This window comes from Corvus hawaiiensis, chromosome 13, assembly GCF_020740725.1.
Source record: "Corvus hawaiiensis isolate bCorHaw1 chromosome 13, bCorHaw1.pri.cur, whole genome shotgun sequence".
NCBI classification, from domain to species: Eukaryota; Metazoa; Chordata; class Aves; order Passeriformes; family Corvidae; genus Corvus; species Corvus hawaiiensis.
This window is the reverse complement of record NC_063225.1, coordinates 2,996,052-3,022,768: the sequence shown is the minus strand read 5'-3', so window position 1 is coordinate 3,022,768 and position 26,717 is coordinate 2,996,052. Positions and strand designations below refer to the sequence as shown.

The window sequence follows — 26,717 nt, the reverse complement described above, 5'->3', positions numbered from 1 at the left end:
TACAAAGCCATTTAGATGATTACAGTATATTAGAATCAGTGCAGAAAGTATCAGTGGGAAATACTGCCAAGGACAAGTCTGCTTGCCACATTGACAGCAATATTCCAAATATCCACATGTGAGTATCTTCATATATTTGATGCATCTGCCAGCAACCCTGTAGGCCTCCCCCTGAGCCAAAAGCATGCACCATAACAGCAGCTTAAACACACTCACCTTGGAGAGTATGGGATGGATTTGGGCTTCATCTGGTTGAATGCAAAGGTCAGCTTCTGTGCTGCTCTCTGCTGCTGGATTTCCTGTGAGTCAAACCCACACTCCATTAGCTGCATTACAGAACAGGGAACAGCAGAGAGCCAAGCAGGCAGTGGGAACAGTGTCTGTTCCCCCAAGACAGGGCAACAGATTACTTGCTTTTTAAATGATGTCTATATTTTAAGAGTTTGAGCTCTTTGATTAAATAACCCATTCTGGAGCAGAGTTTTTATCCCTTCTGCTCATACAGAATTCCCAGAGTAACCATTTTTTTTCTACTCTAGTAAGTATATACTAGTTTACAGGTGGAAAAATGATTCCTGTTCAACATGTAATGCCTGTCCATGTTTAATAATTGACAAAGATAGAACTTACTCTCAAGCACAAGTGCAACACAGTGTCCTCCTTATAAATGCTTGACCAAGTATTGACAACTTCAGGAAGAAAAGACTTGATGATATAGAGATGTCCTGATTTCAGGATATCATATTCTGACCACGTGCAGACGACTTTGAGAGCTCGACGTAAACCTCCTCCCATCTCCTCTTTACTTAAAAATTCAATTTTAGCACAGAGTCCCAGTTGTGACCAGGAGGACATGCTGTTGTTCAGGATGCTGGGAGAACTTTCTTCAAGGCGATACACAGTGACTGGTTCACCTATGTGGCAGCACAAAAAGAATTACTGAATTGGATTTTCCAAGTTTAATATTAAAAGCACTGAAAACCTATGATTTCTTACAACAAGCTGCAATATTAAGTCATTACAAACATCCTGAATTAACAAAAAGTTTAAACTGCCCAGTAGGACAACCCCTCTCCAGCTTTTCACAGAGATGCAAAATTTGTCCTCCTATTTAGACCTATTAATGACACTGCTCAAACAGCACTAACACTGAACAAATGTTTGTTTACAGTTTATACAAGTGGAGACAACTTTAAGGGATCCTTCCAGAATAGTTTGTTATAAAACTGTTAGTACAATACTACCATCACTGTAACACCATTTCTGAGGACAACTATAATTAAATCTACATTTCATAATCAAGTGAGTTGTCCTAGAAAAGGTGTCATACTCACATATATTTCTGAGTGTTCTAAGACAGAGCCTAGACTTCTTTTAGTTCATTAAGACTTCAGTTTCACACTTGCTATGAGAAACTGTGAACTTTGCTTTGATCCTTCTATATTAGAATGATCAAACCAAATTCCATATAAGGTTTGCTTTTCTCTTCTTCCCCAAAAGGCCACAGTGAACCAGCAACAAGAAATACAGTTCTTACCTCTTGGAGGCACAGGAGTGAATGGAATGCTCTGTGATAATCTCATCAGGTTATTTCTTTCTACAGCTAGAGGAAAATGGCAGCATTTGTTGAAGTTTAAGGATTTAGAAGTGTCAATAAAAATACAAACATTAGTTCATAAGAGGGACTGACCTGAGTAATAGTAATTGATATCCATGATGGGCTTGAAAGGAGAAGCAATGCCTGAAAAGAGATTAAGGAGAAAAAGGAAGAAAAAAAGAGATATTCTTGCCACTAATTTATGTACTAAAATACCACACGCAAAGAACAACTGCCAAGTAACTACAGTTTGAAAAGCATCTGCTGTGCAGAAAATTAAATATTGCACTTAGGTCTTTAGTACCTCAGGGGAAAAAAATAAAAATTGTAGTGCTTAATGATATGTGGTTTATGAAAAATTAAAAAAAAAAAAAATCGCAGTATTGTGTGTCCATTAAATTCCAAATTACCATCAATTAAATACATTGTCATACAAGACCCAAGCAGTTGATTATATACAAAAATCCCTCACCTTTACAGCAGAAAGAAAACTTACCATTCAATGCATCTTCTTCCGATGGCCTGTGAAATGCCACAAAAACAAGTCATCTTCAAAACTTACTTTGTATTCCCTGCTTTTGACACACCATCCTAGGTCACCTTGTTAACCTCACAGTACCACTCTTATCCTGTTATCCTATTTTTCAAGGGCAGTACAGGTTTCTTAATTACAAAATAGTAATGGAAAGCTGTTAAGTAATCTCGTGCTTTTAGAGCTACACTTTAAATACCTCCAAGTCATGCACAACATTATGTAAAGTTTGCATCACAAGAGCTCGCTCCCACAGAGGTGCTTTAATTAAAACTTGTTCACAACGGCTTACCCTTCTGTTATCAGATAAATAAGGTAATGGCTTTAAGAGTTAACTCAGAGGGTAATTGTTAACAAGAGAAACGTCTGCACGATTGCAGAGGTGGTTACAGTTTGAAAGGTTGAGTAAAGACCTTTACCAGGAAGAGAGCTGCTCACCAAGTGTCAACACAGTCATTTTCATGTTTTGCCCTTCAACGTGTGTCACCATTAATCTAAACAGAACCTGTCAAAGCACGGTGAGAGCTCAACATCACCCACCCATGAGCCCCTGCAGGCCTGGGAGCCAACCCAATCCTAGGCTGCATCCAAGAAGAGTGACCGGCAGGTTGAGGGGGGTGATTCTGCCCCTCTGCTCTGCTGTGGGAGACCCCAGCTGGAGCACTGTGTCCATCTCTGGGGCCCCCAAGGTAGGAAGGACCTGTTGGAGAGGGCCCAGAGGAGGCCACAAAGATACTCCAAGGGCTGGAGCCCCTCTGTTCCAGAGACAGGCTGGGAGAGCCTTTCAACCCAAAACATTCTATGATGATCCCATGATTCCTGTGAACACATTTGGTCATTTATTAGGAAAAAAATTTCAAACTCGGTGGGGTTTTTTTGCATTAAACGCAACTAAATACCACTATAGCCAAAGGCAACCAAAAAGAAAAACAGATCAAAATACAGAGTGATAAAATTGCTCCATTAGTAGAAAGCTTACTTACATTTGACTGCTATTTGAAGGTCTGCCTTGTAGCCAATCCTTTGAAACAAAGGAGAGGAAAAACAAAGAGGGCTTCAGTTAAGGAAAGCACATTATATTCAGCTGGAAGTGGGGTGGGTGGCAATGTGTTTTAAGCTCTTGCAATACAGCCTGTTTATTGGAAATAAACCAGGCTGTACTGAACTGCAGTTGAATGGAGAGACCCAAATACAACTGAGAAATGGTAACTACAATTAAAAGAATAAATAAGGCTATATATTCACTACTGTTTCATGGATTGTATAAATAATTCTTTTCCTTAAAAGAAAAGAATTTTGGTTTTTTCTACAAACAGAAAACAGCATGGATTTTCATAGTGAGAACATACACAACTTCTTCCCTTAGTGAAAACAGGTCTCCTGTTGCCTCCTAGAACAAGCAAGTCCACAAATCAGTATTATTCTTTATCTGTTTCTTCTCCTTTTTTTGTTCAGCTTCTAGTTCTGCTCAACAATGTCACAGAAGGTCGATACAAACCGTCAGTAAGGCTGCTTTAGAGTCGACTTGCTGAGTGTCTTCACTCGATGCTCTCCTGCTCTTGCTGTACACTGCAAATGAAGGAGATTTGTAACTGGATAAAGAATGGCACATGTCACTGTCACCTATTTCCTAACAGTGAACAAATAGACAGCTTTTATGAGATAGCTCTCACAAAAAAAGCCTGACCCATAACTATCTGATCTTTAAAAGGAGTTTGCAGTCCTAACTAGATCACGTTGTTTTTTACCACTCTGGCTGGCTGTGGCAAATACAAGGTAACAGAATTGAGCTGCCACGGCTAGAAGAACCACAAGAAGCAGGAGAAGATTCAACTACGATCAAACATGAAAGTATTTCAAGATGATTTAAGCTTTTGTGTTTCCTTTGCATCTTCTTAGGATATCCATTAGCAAGGCAAGTTAGGGACAACATTAGGTCACCTGAACAGAGACCAGACTTACACTGCTCTGAGTGGGCTGTCAGAGGGTCAGTAAACCCACCACAAGAACTGGATTGTCGTAGACCACTGTCAGTTTGAAGACCCTACCAAAAAAAAAAAAATTACATTTACCATCAGTCATTATCATTATTGCTTTCAAGTACTACTCTTGGACCACAATCTGCCCGGTTTCTGCCCAGAATCCAGGATTCTTCAAAACTTCTGGATGTACTTCAAATACCTCACTGCACAGAAATGCACATGTTGAATGCATTAATTCAGTTAAAATGCTCTCCTCACAGCAGCCACCAGCTGTAACATTTTCAGGCACACATTAGGACTCCTGACCCACACCGAAAGAGTTCTTTGCAAGGGAATGTTGCAACAGGATCCAACTACAGAAATGTCCATTACACCGGATCCCTACAAGCACCATGTTCAGCTCATCTGTCTCATCCCTTTGTTGGCTATCAATTCTCATACAAGAATGTGGCTCTGGCAGAAACTAAAGTTCAATTTAGTTAAACTAGAATTTAAGTTCCACTTAAAATAGGAACAAAACACAGTAAACCCTTGCCACATAAAAACGTACTGGTTATGAATGGAATTTCCTCATGGACATACTCCTTCATAGCAATTACACATTATTGGAATATATACTGAGGTGGTTAACTTTTGACAAAAAAGTATTTCTTTTGCAAAAAGGGAGAAAGATCACAAACTAGGACTGTGCATAGAGTGACACAGGGCTGGAGCATTCCTCCCTACTCATCTATTAACTCCAATGGTTACCTGAATGAAATAGAAAAATTCACTGTGCCCTGCTTTTGATTCCTAGATTTATAACAATTAGGAAGTTGTTACCACCCTTTTTCACCCTTCCCTCTTACAGAATACACCCCACACACCTAAACACATACACAGGCCTCTGTGTGTGTCCAAAATGTGTATCTAATGTGTGATTGTGTGCATGAAGAATATTTCTTTACATCCCTAAACACTAAAACTATTTAGACCTATGTCAAGGAAACATCCAGTTTACAGATAATGAGAGAAGAACAGAGACCCGTGTCTTTACTAAAGAATACTTTTAGTATCTGTCAAAAATAATGTCCCTAATAAATGGAAACTTTCTTTACATACTTGAAGTCTGGTTGTCTCTATACCCTCCAATATAGCTTTTTTGAAGTCTTCCTGTTGCTCCTATCAAAGAAACAAAGTAAATTGTTAACAATAACACCAAAAAATCTGTGTCAAAAATACACACAAAAAGCTTTTATCCTTATCAGAAGGAGTAACTGAGAACAGAAACCCTGCAAATGGTCATAATGCAATTCTCAAGGTACATTCTCTCCTGAATGCACAATAACTGCAAACAGTAATTTATATGTACTAATTCAACAGCTACATAGAGAAAACTAGTTCATATATATATATATACACACACACATATATATACATATACACACACTATAGTACTTGGAAGGCAGGTTTGTTATGATTAATCACTTTCCATTTAGTCATTTTTATTATTCTTAAGGAAACAGAAATTACTCATTTTAGTTTATGACAAATTTATAAGAAAAGCTTTTTCTTCTTGGAAGCATACGGAACAATTTTTGTCCCTTTTGAAAATTATATGCACTGTCATCTTGCTCTATAAATTATAATGTAAATCACTCTAGCCTTCCCAAAGGCTGATCTTGAAATTTATGAGTGTAAAACGTTTAATTAAACACTAATTATGGGATACTTAATTTTATCTCAATTCACAGTTGTCGTCATCTTAACTTTCATAACTTCAGAGCTTGTTTATTATTTCATGAGTATCCTGTTATGGAGCAAGAGTACTTGATGGCAGTTAAGGTTACATGAGTCTTCACTGGATTTGTTTTTTTGTAGTCATGAAACAGATGCAAAGTGCAGTCTGCAAGGAATGTGTAAGTTTTTTGATTATATTTGGTCTTAGACTTTTTCCAAACGAACTGTGACATTACAGTTTAAAAGAAAGTGACCCCCATTAACATATCTGACAAAGCCTTTCATGCTCACCTCAATATCAACACTTCTTTCCTTCATTTTGCTGGCTGCCTCTTTGAACCGCTGGAGGTCCATGCTGTCTCTGTGACCTTTGACACAGTGAATTCAAAAAGAGTATTCAAAATCAAAGGCAACCTCCAGTGTTCTGACCATGCCAATAGTTTGCATCACCATAGCAAAGGGTTACAAACCACCTAAGGTCTGTGTGCCTGTTTGCACTAGGAAAGGCATTACAAACACGCTAAAGTAAAGATCAGTGTAACAATATATTGATATGAGACTATTGCCTTGCCCGCACTGAGGTGTGGAGCACCACAATTCAAAAAGTAAAGCTAACGTTTTAAAACTTTACTCAAGCATATGCTCCTCACAGGAAAGGAACAAGGCCTGAATTACAGTACTTTTATGTATGCTTGACAAATGAAAGAGAAGCAGAGTTTCCTGGAGGTAGCTTTTACAACATACCCTTCCATCCTCCCAGCTGCAAGAAATACTTTTCAGAATTTTCCCAAACATGTGGCTTTATAATGAACAAAAATCTATTTGGCTTCACAACTGAAACTTGCACGGTATCACAAGTGTTGTAAATTGTGGACAGTAAGAAGGAAGGGTATGTTCTAAATACTAGAGGTGTCAGAGGACCATATACAAAAAATCTGGCTCCAGTAAATAAGTATAGTTAGTATTCAAAGTTATTAGTGGTGAAGTACATTTAAAGATTAGATAAGAGCTGTACAATCACTGTCCATAATTTCTGTTTAGCCTTGCTTTCTTTTTTCAACCATGAGGCACTTGTAAACAAATAGCTAATGCAGTTAACTTCTTAGAAATCCAAGTTTCACAGCAGTAGAATAAACTCTTGTCTAGAGATTTAAATTTATACAACCTCAGCAAATCTCTGGAAAACACTGAGACATTCCTAAACAACTAGGGCAAGACAACCCCTCTCTGCAGGCAACCTGACAATTCCAGATTACAATCTTCTACTAAACACTAAGCATACTTAAAGCATTATCTACTTTACAGGGATCAGTTAGTAAACCCACACCTGTATTTTGCAATGAATCTGCCACTGTTTTACCATTCAAATATGTAGGTAACTAACCAAAACCATCCACTTTTTTCCTATTAAGCAGAACTTGAGGGGAGGCAAAATGTTGTATTGAATTAAAGGACTTTGGAAGCTTCCAAAACGACTGCCCCAACATAGGTTAGCCTAGGCAACAGTGGGAGATCCCAGTTGTAACAGTGCTTAGAAATATAGTATAGGAGGAACCCTCAGCTTGACACAGATACCATGAAGATATTTGTCCAGGACTCCACCAGCCTGAGTAGTGTTCTGTAGTTACGTCAAGAAATAGACAATATTTTTGATTTATGCAATCAGAAGGTAGGAGCTTTATAATGAGTCACAAAAGGTTTGTCTACAGTGCCCGTACCAAATTGTACAGCTGCTAATTGCCCAAAGCTGCTATACTCAACAACTGGATAATGTTTTTCAGAAAAATATTGTCTATGTGACAGAATTATGGAGAAATTATAATTTGAGTTAAAAAAAACATTCAAGCAACATAGGGAAATTAGAGATGTTAAATGCAAAAAAAGCAGAGCAAAATGGTAGAATAAAGTCACCTGCAACCGGAATACACCCAAAATACCATACAATTCTTGGTAAGTCAAACCTTGTGGCTTAGATTTGGTCCACAGTTTATGAAGCAGTCCCATAAGGATGTTAGAACATAAATCTCGGGTTTGCAGTTCCATTGCATGGACATGCTGACTTTTGGAAAGTTCATCTTTAATATTCAATTTTCCACGTGAGCCGCAACAGTTGACTGTTGACATCAAGTCGCCCGTTGACAAAGAGAACTTCGTTTGGGGCTTGTTCTTCGCTAACTTGACAGGGGACTGGTGAGCACATTTGTCAACTCTGCAGCTGTAGTTATCATTAGTGTCACTCTCATCATGAATAAAACCACAATTAACGTATCCTCCATTTTCAACACAAGGTTGGGTGAAAGCAAGGCAAGCAGAGCCAGAAGCAAGAGGATAAGAGCAGCTAATAATGACTTCAGGACATTCAGAATCTACTTTGTTATACTTACCCACAAAAGCACCAAATTCTACATTATTATCTCCTTCTGTAGCCTTAGAGAAAACAGTCTCTTCATGCTTTGCTGAAGATTCCAGCTGACTTTTGCAACTGGGTCGAGATGGAGTGCTAACAAAAAACTTGGCTGTTGGGGATGTTACATGTGGCATGCTGTTGGATGAGTTGCCTAATTTTTTACTTTTACTAGTGGATTTTGAGATCTCTGCAGCCTGTATTCGTTGGCGAAGTTCTGGAGGGGAAACAGCATTTGAAAATAAGGCACTGCCTGAGGAACCTGCCTCTTGGAAGTTTTTTTCTTCTTTTCGGGGAACCAGAGCCAACTCCTGACCAATTGTCTTATGCTGGACTTCTTTGTCATCTCGTATAGAAATGTTACAGAGTAAAGCGTTATTACCCTCAAGGCCTCCTTGTGGAAAAGAGCCAAAGACATTTCCAATGCTGTGCTTCTTCCACACAGATGATCTGAGAGAGCCATCCTCAATGAGATTTTGTGCCAAATGTTTTGAAATGCTCAATTCCCGTGTGATTTCATTATGAACCTTGCTGGCTTCTGAAGCTTTCTGCGCAGTCAGTGTTTTCAGAGTATCCACAGTTAGAGCAGACAGATCCTGGAGGTGGCCAATCTGTGAATCTAAAGACTGCAATGACCTTTTAATGTAGTTGACACGATCACCAACTTCCTTTATCTGAATGCACATTTGTTCCACCCTAAGAAAAATCAAATTATGAAGTGGATATGAAAGGTATTTTTCTCAATACACAAAAGAAACATGATTACAACCCTTTCTGCCCATTTAATCAGGGGGGAAACCAACTCTGAAATGTCACAATGATATGACAGTATTGGACTGTTTTGTGGTACAACATTTGTACATACTTCTCAATCACAGAATGAAAACACTTATCAATAGAGAGCCTACAGCATTTTCTGAAATCTATCAGTTTCTTAAAACATCACGGGAAACTAAATAATATAATTGCCTCAATTTACTGAGTGCTTCTACAGACCAAGAAGCATCACATTACCAGTTTCTGCATAGCAATGGAAAGACCATATAAAATTTGCATGAACACTTTATGTTCTTAAGCTGCATTTCTCCCCCCTTAAACTAAATTAAAAAAACCTGTAAAAGTTCTAATTCTCTATTCAGAAATTTTACTTGTAAATATTCTACCGTTCAAATGTGACTCGAATCCTCTCCTCACTTCCAGAATGAAATTTATCATCCTTTTCATTGAAATACATCTCAACACACAGCTCTTCAAAATCATGAAGTTTCTTCTGATCTTCTTCTGTCAGGAAGAGTTCTAAAGAGAGATCAACAGTTGAGATGACACATATGTCATGAAGTTGTACAGGTGCTGAAAACTAGCAGTCACAACTCTCCAAAGGGTGTTAACAATAGAGACACAACAAAAACACCCAAACAAACCAAAAAACGCCACCAGAGTGCCACCTAAGACCCTTCCCCTGTCATTGCAAAAAAGTTCTCAAGGTCAAAGACTGGCAATAAAATAAAATGAAAATAGTAATTCTGAGAGGATCTGTGTACAATTTTATCATTCCTTATGCTCCTACCCTTTAATCCCTTTATCTTTGAGGCAGAAGCTAGATTCCTTAGCTGGATTTTATTCTCTGTGGAATTCCCTGCCTTTTTTTTTTTTTTTTTTTTAAAGTTTCAAAGAAGTTTTACAGAAGGAAAAAAAAAAAACCTCCATTAGCAGTAACAAGAAATCTCATCTGTTAGCTTGTATCGTAAGTTAGCTTTACTGGAGATTTCTAGGGGCTGCCATTATACTCTTGAGAAAAGCACAGTGCTTTTCAAAAGAACTACCAATACTGAAAACACAGAAAATGAAGACCCACTTTGACTTTCTTCACAATACACATTATAACCAAGAACACGGCGCTTTTCTGACAGTTTGCTTTAACCACAGCAAAAACATTACTGCAATTTTTTGGGTAACTGTTCATACTTGGCCCATCTGAAGTCTTGTCTGTCTTCCTTCTTTTACATATACAGCAGAACAGGGAAGCCATGTGGCTAAGAATGATCAGTGGTGGAGGCAGAACAGGTTTTTCATGGTAGGCCATAATGAAATGATAGCGCTGATACTTCCACACAATGTTTGAAATTGCCTTGACTTGTAAATACACGTTGCTGAAAGGGAACAGAACAGTATTAACACATCAAGGTGGTTTTTGGGGTGGTGGGGAGTTGGTGCTGTTTGTTTGGTGGTTGTTGGATATTGTTTGCTTTTTTAACACTTTGATAACAATCTTGAATTCTGAAGCCAGTTAACTAAGAGACAAAAGCATGAACTTGTTTTCTGCTGCAAAATTATTTTTGTGGAAGTTGGAAACATGTTCAAGAGAACACCATGATCCAGAGCAAAGAGAGGGTTAAAAAAATTCTCCCATCAGGTAACATCTCAGTACCTTTACTCAGAAATAAATTACAGAGAGATCAAATTTCAAGTTTGCTGAACAAAAAAATTAATTATTTCTAACTAAACCCAGAATTTTGTATCACACCATGTTAATTCTGCAGTCTGCCTTCCTCAGTGTTTGTGAGCTCCTTATGCTCATAAATCAAACACTTGCAGAGAACTGTTTTAAAAGAGAACTAAGACTCAATCAACTGGAGAATGTTAAATGAATTTAGGAACAACAGTCAGTATAAAGACAAAGAAACAATTCTGTTTGTTTTCTGACAAAGAAAAGTTACAAAATGCCTTCAAACTTCCTTGAACTTCTGATTCCCCTGACCTCACAGATGAGAGGTGAGCCAGTCACATCACACACTTCCCTAACATAGCCATGGGCTTGCAGTGAGGAGGAGACAAAGACCAGCCTTGGAAACTGAAAAAACTTTCAGGAAATGGGATTGCTCTGATCTGGCATCAGTTCTTATCTTGTCCTCTTATTGCAATGAAATAGAAACTTGTCAAATTATCAGCAAAAATTAACTATTATCTATATACTCACTTGAAAAATGCAATAAGGAGATTAACCATGATTATATACTGTACAAAGAGGTAGACAGCTTGAAGAAACGGGGTCAACCATGTTCCTGGGCCACAGAGATGAGCAACTTTTTCATCAGAATTATTTGCACATACTGTGTTGGGAAAAAAAGATACAGAGAAGACATGTACATCTTTTAGATCTCCCAGCAGGTATAGACAAACACAGAAAAAAAAAAAAAGTCACTTAACAGTTTGCAACAACCAACTATCAAGCACTGGTTCTGCAACTCAAAATGTCTCCATGCATTTAGGAACATGGCAGAAAAACACCTGAGAATGTTTCTGGCTGATACTATGCTATAATTATATTACTGGCTTTTTAAAAAAAGCATACTACACCATCACAGCCAAAATTTTGTCATGATAGCTGTGGGGCAGTATTCCAAAATCTTGCTAGGAATAGCCTTGTAAGAAATTGTGATTATGTAGTTTTCATTCTAAGCCAATCAAGTTTGATAAAAGAAAATGAAAAGTCAGGTCACATAGTTACAGAGCTGCAACCCACAAAAGGGAGAAAATCCAATGAATGGAATCAATGCCAACAGTACTGGGAATTTTGTAAGGTTTTGAGAAGACCTTATCAGAGTAAGTTTTCTCTTTACTTGCTTCATAATTGCAGTATCTTACCATCAATCTCATAGGCATAGACTTCACCAAAAATCATCCAGTATGGATGAAACACAATATCTCTAGCAAGAGTCCAAGAGGGTGCCTCATGAGGATACAGTATTGCCTTCCTGGGAACACCAAAACTAAGTAGTACAAGTGCCATAATCACCACAATGTAAAACATGTTGGCCACCTATCAACACAAAAAAGTCAGTTAATCCACGAGGTCCTAAGTATGATCTCACAACTTAAAAACTTTTACAGTGACAGTGTACACTTGAGAAATTCTATGTATTACATAAGGAAAAGAGTCCAGGACACAAATATTCACTCAGAAAATTCTGTCCAATAAAAAGCCCTGTAAAAAAACCCCAAAACTATTGGGTTTTTTTCCTGTCCTTTCTTACAGTGTATTTAGTATCCTTGGTCAAAGGCAACTGACCCTTTCAACTTGATACTATACGTACACGAGGAGCAGCTGACAAAGAGAAACATTCCTTCCTAAATGTGCTCAGTAGCTGCACAAAAACCAGAGGCAGAGTTTTCCAAGGGCAGGAACACAGAACCTATGCCTCTTGCAAGAAATCAAAGTGAGAAATGAGCAACTTGGTGCCCTTGTTTTTAAGGAATGACAGGGCTCAGTTTTGTAGGAACCATTTTATAGAGGGAAGAAACACAAAAGGCTCCTTCCACATTCACATACACAGCTCTCAAGCCTTTTTTAACATTTAGGATAGCTACTGACAGTAGAGCTAGGGTATTTAACTTGAAGTTTAAACAATTTTAATATTTTCTGTGTGAGATGCACATAGAGCACAATCTATTCCCAGTTTTCCATAGCACAAAACCATGAAGGTGGTTTAGGATGCAGAACAAGTTAAAAGTTTTGACCTAAAGAGCACAAAGGCTATAAATAGGACCTAAATGGGAGGCTGAATCAAGACAAAGCCTTCATCATATTCATTTAAGTCTCTGACATCTGAGAACAAAACAGGCCAGAGAAGGAAGATTTGCCATTTTCTTACATTTCTGTGAGAGAGACAGCTCCATAAAGGAAGCCTTATGATCAGTGCTTGCTTTGGAACAGTCTAAGTTATATTCCAGCTAGCTAATTCTGCACACCAAGTTGCTATCCTGTTACAGCAGGATAAGAAACTTTTTACTATTTAAAACTATGAGAAAAGTTATAAATGGATGCAGTTGGGAAAAAAATCAGCAACAAACATAGTACTTACCATTTTCCCAATCATCATAACATAAGGGCCAGCCTGTTGATTTACAGCTAGAAAATCCAGTAATCGCACATACCAAAAAATTATATTGAGACAGTAAGTTATTCTTCCAGCAACAAAGACATAATTTTCTCTGTAAGTGTTTTCTCCAAAATTCCCCTTGGCTCCAAATCTTAATGCAAACCCAATAAAGAAAGTGACAATGGCAACTGTGTCACTGATGTTGAAGTAGTCACTGAACCACACTTTGATCTTCTGATTAATCTTCCCAGCCTCCGACATAAAAATCTGTAAAAGAAATGAAGGTCAGGACAGCTCGCATTTATTGCACAGGGACCAAGAGTGAAATACATGAATCACTAGTATTTTTATGCTTGCAAAAATAAAATAGGTTTAAGATAAAGGTATTGCATCATGTACTCTGATGCTTGAAGTTTCTTAGGTTTTCTTGTTTATAGAATAGTTTAAAGCATACTGTTTTAACTAACAAAAAAAGGCTAAAATCCCAGACTGTTACAGGCATACCTCACGAATTTTCTCAATTGCTGATGTGAAAATGTAAGCAATAACAATCCACTCCTGAACAGATGGTAATTCTTCCATTTTTACAAGAACCACAAATGTGTAGAGCATGAGGAATCCTAAGTATGCCAACTGAAAAACCAAATAAAGCATATACATATAATTACTGAAGGATCCTTTACAGATGCACATGGAATCTTTTGATGTGGTATACAATAAAAGCTCCAAGTAGGATTACAGGACTATATTTACCCCTTTAAACAGACAAGTTATTATTTATAAGGAAATACAAACATTTTCATCTTAGAAAAGGAAAAATAGCTGTAATAAGCTATTTATTGTTAGAAAAGCTTTGCTCTTATTACAGCTATTTTCCTTCAGTACAAATTCTAGCATTTCTATTACAGTGATTGAAATGAAGCTGTGCATGAACACTTCAGACTAATAAATGGTTATAGAACTCCTGATAGCAAATAATGAGATTAATTACTCAGAACAGAATTTTAAAAAACCCAAATCACAGGGCACAGCACATGCATATGCAGTTTTATAAAATCAAGTATTTCTCATTTCCTGCTTAGCAAGATAAGGGGTTTTCTGTCTGCTTTTTGCAAAGTGCTTAACATTGATTCAATCAGAGTTACATGTTGGGAAAAGAACCCAAAAACCTGTGCTACATTTCCAAATAAAATACACACTACACACAGAAAAAAAACTCACCGTATTAAACCAAAACTTCACAATTGGAGCATGATAAAATGCATAAAACTTCTGTGTAATTGGGAGTCTTTTGGGTTTTGCTGGAGTCTCCATGTCATGCTTTTCGAAAGTACTGTCCAAGATCCTCACTTCTTTAAAAACCTCCTAAAATAAAAGGACTGTTAACTTCCCACACAAAAATACATGCTTTTTGGCACTCAATTTCACTTCTGCTTTGACTTAAAAATGTAAAAAGTGAGGAATACTGTTTTTAATGCCTCCCCCTGCCCCACGTTACCATTGGTATTTCATCTGCTGCAGTCTGGAAGTTGTTCTCACTGTCATCCATTGCCATTTGATGTGCATCTTGAGACTGAGGAATATGTGACATTTCAGCCTTGGTCTTATATTCCAGCAGCAGTATAGCAGGAGGGAGCAGAATACTCAGTATCACCTGGAAAAGATGAAGACTAAGTGTAAATAGTTCACAACTACATTAAAGCATCAGAACACATCAACACACAGAATAGCCTCTGAAAATTAAATATTTAAATTTCACTTGCTTGTTATTTAGGGAAAAAATGTAGAAAATAATTAGTTGTTATTACTTGTATATACACTTAAGAGCTTAGGATCACATATACAGAGTGTTTCCTGACTTGAAGACACAGGAAATGGGAAAAACCAACAAATTCCAAAATTCAAGGCTACTAGAAAGAATGTACTCCAAGCCTGAAGACAGAGACCTTCTCTGTGCACTCTGTTATTTAATCCAACCCCAGAAACTCTGGAACTGTGTATTGTTAAAGTGCATTTTAAAAGCATATATAAAGTTGTGGTTTGTGGGGGGAGAGGGGAACGGTGTATGTTTTGTTTGGGGGTTTTTTTTTTTATCTTTATGGTAAAAAAATGAGCTAAGGTATAGATGAAGAGAGTAAGTGAAAGCTATTTACTGTAATTAGCCTGTTACAAAGCAAGCAAGAAAACAGTTAATCAGTTATAAAGAGGATTTTAGTAGGTCACAAGTTAAATGATGCTTGTAGGTATTTTGTAGGAAAGTTTTATTTACTTATATTTCTAGCAACAATTAGGTTTTGGTACATCATCTCAAAGAAATATGCAACTCCCATTTTGGTTCAATTGATCAATTATCTCTGTCTAGATCATAATTGATCTATATCTATACCACACAAAGGGCACCACTGGAAAACCTGTCCCAGATTTGCCTACCCTTGTTTCATTCTGTGCCCTGCTTTTACTCAGTTCCTCCGAAATAGGATATTCATAAACCTTTTTTACATCAAGTCTTATGTTCTCCCTGTAAAAAGCCAAAATGCATGAAACTACAGTCTTACAACAGGTTTTCCATCTGTTAAGGTTTGTTACTACTATGTTTTTAGTAGTGGATTAGTATTCACATGATCTCTTTAAGCCTCTGATTAAAGGCTACTTGCCTGTTTTTTGCCTTCTATATTTCTGTACCTTATTTGAAAAGATAATAGAGTGTCAAAAGAAGAGTTTACAACAAATATTCCAGTTTTGATTATGTTACAGGAGACTGGTTTACAGGATTTATTAATAAAAGCTATAGTTGCGAAAGCTTCACACTAACAGCATTTAAACACACACTTCCCTTCCCTTTAAACTCCACTGACCCTTTTCACACCAAGAAACTGCAACAGTGCTTACTTTGTACCATGAATTCTTCCTCATGTTCAGCCTTCCCATCCACATATCTGATAACAACATCTGTGTGCAGGTGTGTGCTACGAACGGCCGGAGCCTCGAGGACACTGCCAGCTTCAGACAAGTGGAGTTGCTCCAGTTTTTAAGTTCATATGTCAGTAATTTCATTGCCATAGTTTCATCTTGTCGGAAGGACTGCTCTAACAGCTCAACTGCCAGCTGACCAAACTCACTAAAATGAAGGAAAAACCAACAAAACAAAATATAGTAGCTATAGAAATGACCATGAGTTTAGCTTGAATTTTCTTGTACGAACGAATTCCCAACCTGCACAACTTGAAGGGACCATTATTTGTCCCTTCTGTACAGATACACTGTAATTTGTAACTACAATATGTCAATCTGTGACTTCAGTTAAAAACATGCATGCTAAAACAGCTATTAGAACATGCACAGAGATTACACAGAAGAAAATGGCACATTGAGTCTCCTTCTAATTTGACTACAAATCAAGACTTCTAACAGCCCTCAAGAAAGAGCAATATCTATTATAAAGCTTCTACTCCAGTCCCACTTAAAACTTTTCGCAAAACAGAATTGTCTCCAAGTGTGCTAACACAGAACAATTTGTGCTTTTTTCAATAAGTAGCCCACTGCTTTTATTGTGGATGCCAAGAAAATATTTTGAACAATTGGAATGTAATTTACTTGGAATACTGTTTCAGTTCTTCTGAAGTATCATCAACAAGGTCACTTTGTTTTGCCTCATATGCCATGGAGCGATACACTTTGCAAGCCACCAAAGCCTTGGCCATGGACTCCTCGCCGTGCTGCCAGAAGAAAAGGGCCATCTTCTGCCTCTTCATCAGCACTGCCCACAGCAACAGCTCGTTCAGAGGATAAGCAAAACGTCTCGTTTCTGGATCATCTATGTCAACTATTTCATCTTTGGTTCTTTTCTTTTTTCCCTCTTCTGCACCAGTGTCAATCTTTAAAATAAAACCACAAAGTCACATTTCAAGTTGCTATATTTGGTCATTACGTAACTTGAAATAAAACGCTGAGTGATCCAATACCAAAAATTATAAAAAGAAAAAAGAAAGAATTTTGAACACTTGAAAAGCAGCTGGAACTTTTGTTTAAAAACTTAACAGTTGAGTCCAACTCATTTTAATAACTGTGAGACTGAATTAATTTGAATTATAGATCAAAGAAAAGCAGCAACTAACATACCTACATACAAAACAAGAAACTCATGGAAACTGCTTGTAGTAGTAACACATGGCCAAATCTTGCTCTGTCTACCAAGCCATGCAAGTCCCACCCTTATTACTAGAACTGTGTCAAAGATAAGCTGTTTGGTCCCTAACATAAAAGTTTATCCACAAGCCTACTATACAGAAACACCTTTTACAGAATCCTGTACAAAGGCTGCAGTTTAGAACCAAGTACAAAAGCAAAGTCGAAATTCCAGCTTTACCAAGGTCAGCACAATTGCTGCTACTCACACTCCCATGGCACTTGGATTTCCAGCAGGCTCCCCACTCTTAGGGTCTTGAAATAAACCCCACTGTGCTCCCCTCACCAGCCCTACCTTTGGTTTGTACGGCTGTGCTGTTTTGATGAAATGATTATGGCGCATTTTTTCTTTCTTGTCTGCCCTGTTACCAAAAGACTCATGGCTTTTACACATCTGAGGAGTAGTACTTGAAGGATTTCGCCCAGATCTCTGCAAAAAGAAGAAGGGGTTTGGTTACTGAAACACTGATGAACTTACACAACAGCACAACCAGAATTTTTACTGGATATTTAACATGGTTCCTTGTTTGTTTTCATTAGTTTTAAGAAGTCACTAAATAGGCAGTTACACTTGTTGGTTAGCATAGCTTGCACAAGAAACTAAAATATCTGTACCCTAAGCCCTGGTGAATCTGCATCAGTAGTGTCCATTCTTCCCCTATGAGTAGGAAAAGAGGGAATCACAGAGAAGGAATTAGGATGTGCTAGAATAAGGCTGAGGAGAACAAAACCTGTTGTTTGCCCTCAATCCCAAGACAGTTCTCAGCTGCCCTCATAGCCCTTACTACTGTGTTTAAAAGAACCAGTCCATTGACAAGAAGAACAAACCAACATGCATTCAATTATTCTACAAAACACAGAGGTTTGGGGTTTTTTAATTGAGAAGAAATGTGCTGTTACCCAAGTGCACGTACCCGATTGTTCCCGCTGAGACTGTTGTAGATCGCTCTAAAGCGTTTCCTTGTATAGGTGCATCTGTAGGTTCCTCCCATCAGATATTCAATAACCAGTCCCACATCAATCAGGTTGATTTTATATCCTGGAGGAAGATTTCCCTAGGAATACAAAAGGTATTTTTACTTTTTCAAGGTATACTATTAAACTTGCTTAGAGTGTTTCTACATGTTTTATCACAGCTCTAAATAATATAAAAAAGAAGCCTTTCATGATAAAAAACCCCTCCAACACAAAACCAAAAAAGCATCTGCATGCTCAACAGTTATTTTTAAAGAAACACCAGGTTACACCTTCTTTTCTATATGAACTCCCCTAACAGAACAGATACTCATTCCATTGATGGGGGAGACACTGGAGGTTTTTTTGTCTATTGTTTTAACAGCCAGAATTACTCTACACTGGGAGCATCAGCTTTCAATCCCCCCAAGAAGGAAAGCAGTCAAAAGAAAGACGAAAGACAACACCCTTTGGGTTTAACATCTTTTAGGCAGCGGGGCACCAAGCATACAACAGAAGTATTGCAAACTACCAAAATGTCTGCAGAGGTAGCTTAATACTTACAATAAAAATTAATTCATAAACTTCAGATCAAATTGATAATCAAATATAAGAAATTAACCAAACCCTTTGCTTGACAGATTTTTACATTGACAGCATACCTGTTTGACATCCCGAACCAGATGAAAGAGTGTTGGGTTAGTTGGGCCTTGTTTCTTTATAAAAAAACAGGAGAAAAATTTGGAACGAGAAATTAGTGTGCAACAGCAACACCATAAGACATGAATTTAAAACAGTAATTAAAAATATAGAAAGATAATTTATTATATTTATTTGTATTTTATTAACTTCTCAAGGAAGCTTCTTTATAGAGATATATTAACTAAAGAATTCATTCTCTTTTTTTTTTTTTTGTCAAAAGCAAATAATGAGACTGTTAATGCAAACCTAAGCCATATTTGTGTACTACTCACATCAGCTAATTTTTGGTGGAAGGTTCTTTGTTCTGTCCTGTTGGATACTTAACTGATACCAAAATTACCTTGGAATTCTTAGATCAACACCTACAGCAACAAAATTTTTCTAAGTAATAATTATAACTATGCAGGTTAACAAATTAAACTCTTTTTAGAACTGTTACAACGTTAACTGCTACAGACAGAATCCATCCTATGAAGCCCTGTAGACCTCATATTCTGGGCACAAGTTTCACCCACGTGACTTTCTCTCATTCTCTTCCCCACTGTGGTTTGCACACTTTGTGTGGTGTCCACAGCAGAGCTGCAATTCTCCCTTTCGTGTCTATCCCTAGCACCAAACCCTGCTGACAGACAATTCTGGTGCTGCTGGGGCAGAGCACAGTATCCACTTCCCAACTCTAACCTCATGCACAGGAGCCTTCCCTACCAACACCCCACACCCTTCAGATTGCTGCACACAACCCAGGATACAACAGGCTGAGCAACTAAAAAACTGTTCTAAAAGCAGCTTAAAAAGCAATCATCTACTTACTGTGTTATAAAGTTCTTCCAGCCTGGGAATTGTAAGAAATTTGTGCATGCTTACTCCGTTTTCAATCAGAAGTTTCACAAATGCAACTCTGTCCATCACAAGGGCATCCAACATAGCTTGTTCCAGGGAGCCAACCTACAGCAAATAAACAACAAGGTAGAGCCTTGTAAAGGAGAGCTAGTAAAAAAGTGAACTTAGATACTCTATCAACCTCCTTCACTTACAGGGCTGTGAAAACCTTACATGCCTATAAAGATGTCACCCTTGGTTCAGAATATCCCCCCAACTTCACACAATTACAGGATGAGAGAATACTCTGAAGACTTGAACTGTTCCATAGGTATTGCCTCCTGAGACAGTACATGGCACTAAGGAGACATTTGGTTTAACACAGTTAAGCTGCTCTCACAGGTTGATATTGGACAAAACAAGAAGACACATAACATCCAAAGCACAATTTGCTTCAAAGATGTCAGAACCATCATGGCAATCAATAAGCCTTACACAGTATGTACTTCTGACTGCACACTCAATAAGCTCAAGTTTTATTTTTACAGTAATATGGGAAAAAGGCAAGAGCCACCAGGTAGTTCTTAAACTAATTTTCAAACTACAAGAAACAGACATTTTGTCCCTCCCTCAAAAGACACTGCAGCGCTGCCAACAGAGCATTTTACTTGTTGCTCCTTAAGAACTTTCTAGGGCCATGCAACTGTAAAGAGCATCTGACTAACATGAATTCAGCTTCCACCTTCTGTAATGCATTTTCTCTGCTAGTTATTCAGAACAGTTAGCACATTTCTAAACTTTTTGGACCATTTGCAAATACGTAATAGCAAAACAGCTGTATGGCTATGCAGTACACACAAATTACTGGCTCAAAATAAATGTGTCACTATTCCAAAGTTTCTCCCTACAAAAGTCAAGATTCATTCTTTATAGAAAGATAATAAAATATAAATAAATGTAATAAATAAACTTCTTTACAGTAAATTGTGCTTCTCTCTATTAGGAATTATCATTCAGCTTAATCCAGACCATTACATACCAGCCATTGTTGCCCATAAACAAAAACGTGATTTTTGGCTATGTCAACTCTGTCCCATGCAAGTGTAAGAACAAGCTGGTCAAATGCAGATGCATTCGTGCCTTAAGAAGCAAACACAAGGAAGAAAATTTAAAATTAATTAGAATACAAGATAAAAAACATTATTGCTTCCTAAAAAGGCCAAATCAAAAAAACCGCTACAAAATTGTGCTGTATATTTCATCATTTATGTCACCTTATGGTATTATACAATGAGAACACAGATACTTACTTGTTTAAAAACTAAAGATTCCTACTGGTATTTTATAAAAATCCATCATATAAACAATAGACAATAATAGCTGCAGGTTCCAAATGATCTTAAAAAATTAAGTCTCACCTTTTAACAATGCTGTAAGTATTGCAACATCAATGTCCTGATGTTCATCTGACCCAATATGAAAAACTGTAATCTGTTCAAAATGGCAAAAAGGGGACAACATATTTAAAAGTTATTTTCATGCAAAGGTGATTGGCAACAGTCTTTTAAATCTTTTTCAATTCCTAACATAAAAGACACCTTGTCTTCAATGCAACTTCAAACCTCTCTATGCTCAATTTAAACTTTTAGTGTGCATTCTGTTCTGTTTTCCTAAGTGGGAATCTTCAATTAATTTGAACTTCTTTTCCTCCTATGATTACAATTCACCGCTGTCTGTAACACAGAATCCTGTTTACCTCTCCAGTTCATTACAGATTATGAGATTAGCCTGCCAGCAAACATGGTTAGCTGAATAAGGTTATTTTACATCTCAGAACAGCACAATGTGATGTCCAAATGAGACACCAGTCCCTGAACTCAGGCTACATATAGCCTCTATAAAGTGATTTTGCTTTAAGCACGCAGTGATAGTATACCTTTATTAGTAGTCATAACTAAGAGATCCAAAAAAAGAAAAAAAGAATAATATATATCCACAAATGTATGCACCTTGCAAAGAAAATTTTATGGCAAGATCTACTTACAAGTTCTTTTTTTTTCATGCATTCCAGCAGTGTCTGAAACAAATGAACTGCTTCACTTTGACCAAAGTTAAATGTCTTTTTGATGGTTGAAATGATTTCGGGCTCAGCACCCTCAGGAACATTCCTGAGATTGAAACAAACAAACAGGAAAACAATTGTTTTAGATGAACAGTAAGAACAATAATACATTTAATTAGTTTCAACATGTCCATTCAAAGTTCTGCTATCTATAAGCTTATTACTGCTGCTGTGGCAAAACCTTGGGTAACCTTTAGAAAGAACTATAGATTACTTAATCTACAATTCTCTACTACTGCCTTCTAAAAGTAACTCAACTCTCTCTCTTCCTTCCCATATTGAGTTCTGAGATACTCTCAACCAAAAGATTTTAACACAAAATACTAAGCAGTCACTCCTCTGAGTAAGACCCATTTCTGATCTTACCCTGGACAAAGCTGTTTGGTTTACAGCTACATTAGATCCCTGCTTCACGAGGTTCTGAGGCAGCCCCTGCTACAGGGACCCAGTGTGCTTAAGGATTTATGCAAGGCTGACAACCAGCTGGAAACCACCAAGTATTGCAGAGCACAAGCACATCCCTTTCATTATTTGAAGATACACTCAAAACAGTCCAGTGTTTTCTGCACCAAACAGAAAAAGCTCTTGTACAGATTCATGAAGTAATGGTCTCAAAATTCATCTATGGACGACAGACACACATGGATACCATGCATCTATACATCCTGTCATTTATCTGGGTATGACAAGAACTGTCTGGACACAATCCTGTGCCGTGTGCTCTGGGATGACCCACTGTGGTCCCTTCCAACCTGACCCATTCTGTGGCTCTGTGACAGGCTGGCATTGCTGGGACTTACCCCCCCTCCTCTGTTTGCTTGTGAACATAGGCCAGGATGTCTGCAGCTCTACCAGTTCCTTCACACACGACCACGGGCACTGGAGGGCTCTCCTGAAGGAAGTCTAGAACTGTGAGGATGACATTGGGGCCACCTTCAAACACAAGTGCCACCACAGGCACACCTTGGCCGATTCCTGGAAAATTGCAAATAAATAATAAACCCCAGACAACACTGTAAGTGTGTAGTGAATGCTAAGGTCAGTTTTACATATTTAATAAATCAAGTTTGTCCTTTCTACCGAATCAAAATTAAAATGCTGCCTTTCTAAACATTAACTGTTGGTAATGCACAGTTTCAAGCCCTTTATATCCTGGGCTGGGACACAAGCACTGCCAAGCTGGTAATTACAACAGGACACAGACCACACAACAGAAGAGTTTCCTCACAGAAATATCCATGAACTAATGCAGAAAAATGAAGAATTTTTCTTTACAGACCTCCTCTTTTAACCTTGCCCAAACAGTTTTAAAAGGTGACAGCAAATATACAGTTTGAACACGGATACATGGAAACCCTCTACTGATGGGAAATATTGCAAAAGCATTTCTGTGAGAATCAAAATACATGTGTTGCTCCACAATTGGGAAAACACCAAACTGCAAACTGTGAAACTGCAAGTGAGTACTGTCAAAACCATTGATCAGTCAGACCAATAAGGTCTGACAACACACCAAGACCTGAAGTGACTTAATTTGCTTTATCAAAGTAAATAGACAACTTTATTCAGAAAGCATTCCTCTGTGGTCCCAGAGAAATCCTACATCTATCAGCAATAACTATGGTCCAGAGCAGCTGCTGAAATTTGCAATTTCAGACTTGAAACATAAACAGAAGATTTCATTTTTCTATTTTGCCATTCAGATGTTTCATGCAAACACCTTTTTCATTAAGCCATAGTAACAGCCCTCAGGCACCAGAATTACTTACTTGCATGGATCCGTTGCAAATTAATCGTTTTTTCCAGTTCTCTTCGCAGTTTAACTTCTGCTCCATACTTTCCAACTGTTCCATCATCCACCAGAATGAAATGGGAATGGAGGTTATTTAGGACGTTTAGTTTACTTAATGGATTTAACAAGGTCTGATATGGAGCAACCACCTAAGTGAAAGCACACAACAATGTCTTTTACTGGCAAAGATTCACACTTGTCTCTGTGAAACTTAACTAGACAGAAGAACTGGTGGCTCAACATGAAGCAACGACACAAAAGGAAGTACTGACACATACAAGCATGCCTTGGATCAGGATACACCAACAGCTGCAGCTCTGAACTTTGTGCAGGGAAGCAGATAATTATATCACTAAAGGATGCTGTTCACAAGGACAACAGAGAAAAGATCCTTTGAAAAGGTGTTTTTGGGGAAAATTTGTGACTTCTCTGGCAAACAGAAGCCACTGTTTGAAGCACTGAAGACTCCACATCAAAATTTTTCAACTTATTATCCTCTCTAAATGTGAATCCTCTGTAATACTTTATAATTTTTATTTGATTCAGTAATATCGGGGGGAGGGGGGTGGGGGGGGAGAAGGATTAAATACTTGAGAACAAGCTCCTCCTGCAGCACATTTGCATTTTGCAACTTGTTTACAGTAATGATCTTGCATAAGTCACAGATGTCAGTGTATCTTCATAGTAAAGCAAGTATTCCAATGATGCAAAGCAAGGGAAAAATGTGCTTGAGCAGATGTGTCAAAAGTAAATGAGGTACATCGTTATTTCACTTAGGTAATTCATCCTTACATCTCTTCCAACAAGGTCATTTCTGTTTTCAATCACTCCCCACGGAGCAATCCCAATAGTGCAAATCTTTCGAGATGATCTGGAAGCATGTTCTCTTAGAGCATCACCAACATGTTTTGCAACACCTGTTCGTGCATAAAAAGATTCCAATGTATTGAATGCCACATCTTACTACGAAATACAAATATTTATTTAGGTAACTGGACCTTTAACTGTTTTATTTACATAACTAGGCCTTTAAGGATCTGGGAACTTACTGACACATTACCAAAGAAAAAGCACCATGCTACATCTACTAGGAAGAAACAAAGTAATTTAACAAAACAAATATTAGCCTAGCAAGAACTGAAGAGTTTCCAGCACATTACTGTACCTCTTTTAAATCATATTTCCTTTTCCTTGTTTCCAAAACACAACCCAGAAAACAACCAACCAAACAAAACAAAGCCCAAAACCCAACCCCTCCACATGTTATTTCTCTTTGCAAGATGAAATAGCAGCCCACTTTCAAATGCACATGTTCAAAATGTATTCTTTTAATTTCACTTGACCAAACTCATGCAAATTTACTTTGTTTTAGGATGAAGCAATGCATCCATCCATTAAATCTTTTGGCTCTTATAAAACTGCAATCCAGTTAATCGTGCACGTTCCTTGGTAGTTTCTTACCTGTGTTCACTCCTCCAGTTATAATCCAGGCTCCTGTGGTTACTGCTGCTTTGATAAGACCTTTGCCAAGCAACTGTTTGATGCGCGGGTGAAGTTCAAACTTCTGCATGCCCCCATGTACAGATATAACAAGCTTTGGCAATTCCATCTGCCATTCTTTAAGCATAAGTTGCAGAATAGCTTCAGGCTTAGTGTCATATGACAATCGCACGTACTGCAGGCGTAAGAACAGAGTTAAAAGCTTCAAGTGTGTAAAAAGAAGAACCAGGATGTATTTCAGGATATATTATCCTACTCCTGGCTATGGAAAATGTAATTCACTTTCTCAAAACACAGCAGATGCAATAAATGAACAAGTTTCCTTTATATCCTCTATAGTCCAGGACAAGACAGTTTTGAAAGCAAGCTTTGGAAAGGAAACAGCTACAGAAAGATCATGGTATTCCATTCTACTGGCACAGTGACCTAGAAACATGACTCTGTGAAAGCACTGGATGATCTCTAAATTAGACGAAACTCAGAAGTATCTATAAAAGCTCTGCCATCTACTGGGAGAGGCTTTCGTGTCCCCTGCAAAGAGTTTTACAGTTGCTTGGTTTTCCTTTCCTGTTCTTGGTGGGAAGGAAACCCACATTTTTCAGTAGAAAATTTGATAACTGGCAGCTTTTTAACACTCCATGTTTAACAGCATAAGATTAAGTAGATGGTAGATCAGCTACGATGCTGCCACATCTTCAGTATGAGCTACTGAATAGAGGAGGGGACAGTAGGCAGAAATTGAACCCTTCTTGAATCAAATTCTAAATAACAAAACAACACTACTCCATTAAACTGGTTTGAGCAACCCCACTTGCACTCTGGAGAAAGAAGCAGAAATGAGTGTGGGCAGCCTGCTGTTTCTGTGCTCCTAGCAAAAGGCTCAAGCAATTTTAAGCTACACTAAGTACAAAGGAACCCATACACTGCTATTATGAACATGAAAGTGCTAAGGGCCATTCTCTCCACAGAGATGATCTGACCTGGAGCACTGGACTGTCCTCAGGGGTTCTACCAGCTGCATAAAGAACACAGCTCCCTCACTCAAGCACTTCAGTTTGACCACAGGAGTCACACTGTACAAGAACTCCCTGTAGCCTGTAACTGCACAAGCTTTAAATAATTTCTACCACAACTAAAAATCTTTTACAAATGGAAATTAGAAAGAATTCAAACCACAACAAAAATGCTAGAATAGAAGAGGGCAGTGATTTGTCACAACAGAGGTGTTAACATTTTCAGCCTTCAATTTCAGAAGCTAAATGAAGCATTCAGCACCAACATGGTGAGAGTAAGACAAAAAAGAAACAACAAAACATCATACATGCCTTAGCCCTGTAAGAATGAGAGCCACCTTGAAAGTTGATGACACCATAAGCATCAGTAGAGGTCTGTTCTGTGTGTTTTTCCACTGACCATTCTTCTATTTCCTGATTATAGTTTTCACCCAGCTTCACATCGGAGTATTTCATAGCCAGACTGGCAGTGAAACAAGCATGTTGTCTGACCAGGCGGCCACAGCAGCACCTGCA

General features: G+C 37.9%; 1 protein-coding gene across 2 annotated transcripts in view; it reads right to left on the bottom strand.

Annotated features, from left to right (window-relative positions):
• The window catches only part of TRPM7 (transient receptor potential cation channel subfamily M member 7), a 52,563-nt gene that overhangs the window by 3,295 nt on the left and 22,551 nt on the right, over positions 1-26,717 (bottom strand). The window contains exons 4-36 of one of the 2 annotated variants that reach the window (XM_048318143.1): positions 26,514-26,712; positions 25,150-25,363; positions 24,481-24,605; positions 23,666-23,837; positions 22,697-22,871; positions 21,819-21,942; positions 21,193-21,265; positions 20,814-20,914; positions 19,766-19,900; positions 18,916-18,969; positions 18,214-18,354; positions 17,595-17,729; positions 16,709-16,989; positions 16,004-16,232; positions 14,613-14,768; positions 14,336-14,479; positions 13,619-13,747; positions 13,097-13,381; positions 11,880-12,054; positions 11,212-11,344; positions 10,200-10,384; positions 9,398-9,530; positions 8,215-8,930; positions 6,122-6,198; positions 5,213-5,272; positions 4,092-4,173; positions 3,628-3,698; positions 3,113-3,150; positions 2,094-2,119; positions 1,691-1,741; positions 1,538-1,603; positions 631-914; positions 217-299 (exon numbers count right to left, since the gene is read on the bottom strand). In XM_048318143.1, coding sequence (XP_048174100.1) covers positions 217-299; positions 631-914; positions 1,538-1,603; positions 1,691-1,741; positions 2,094-2,119; positions 3,113-3,150; positions 3,628-3,698; positions 4,092-4,173; positions 5,213-5,272; positions 6,122-6,198; positions 8,215-8,930; positions 9,398-9,530; positions 10,200-10,384; positions 11,212-11,344; positions 11,880-12,054; positions 13,097-13,381; positions 13,619-13,747; positions 14,336-14,479; positions 14,613-14,768; positions 16,004-16,232; positions 16,709-16,989; positions 17,595-17,729; positions 18,214-18,354; positions 18,916-18,969; positions 19,766-19,900; positions 20,814-20,914; positions 21,193-21,265; positions 21,819-21,942; positions 22,697-22,871; positions 23,666-23,837; positions 24,481-24,605; positions 25,150-25,363; positions 26,514-26,712 — 5,052 coding nt within the window. Of the gene's footprint in view, positions 1-216; positions 300-630; positions 915-1,537; positions 1,604-1,690; positions 1,742-2,093; positions 2,120-3,112; positions 3,151-3,478; positions 3,520-3,627; positions 3,699-4,091; positions 4,174-5,212; positions 5,273-6,121; positions 6,199-8,214; positions 8,931-9,397; positions 9,531-10,199; positions 10,385-11,211; positions 11,345-11,879; positions 12,055-13,096; positions 13,382-13,618; positions 13,748-14,335; positions 14,480-14,612; positions 14,769-16,003; positions 16,233-16,708; positions 16,990-17,594; positions 17,730-18,213; positions 18,355-18,915; positions 18,970-19,765; positions 19,901-20,813; positions 20,915-21,192; positions 21,266-21,818; positions 21,943-22,696; positions 22,872-23,665; positions 23,838-24,480; positions 24,606-25,149; positions 25,364-26,513; positions 26,713-26,717 lie in introns of those variants that run through there. The other variant, XM_048318144.1, reaches the window with a different exon arrangement.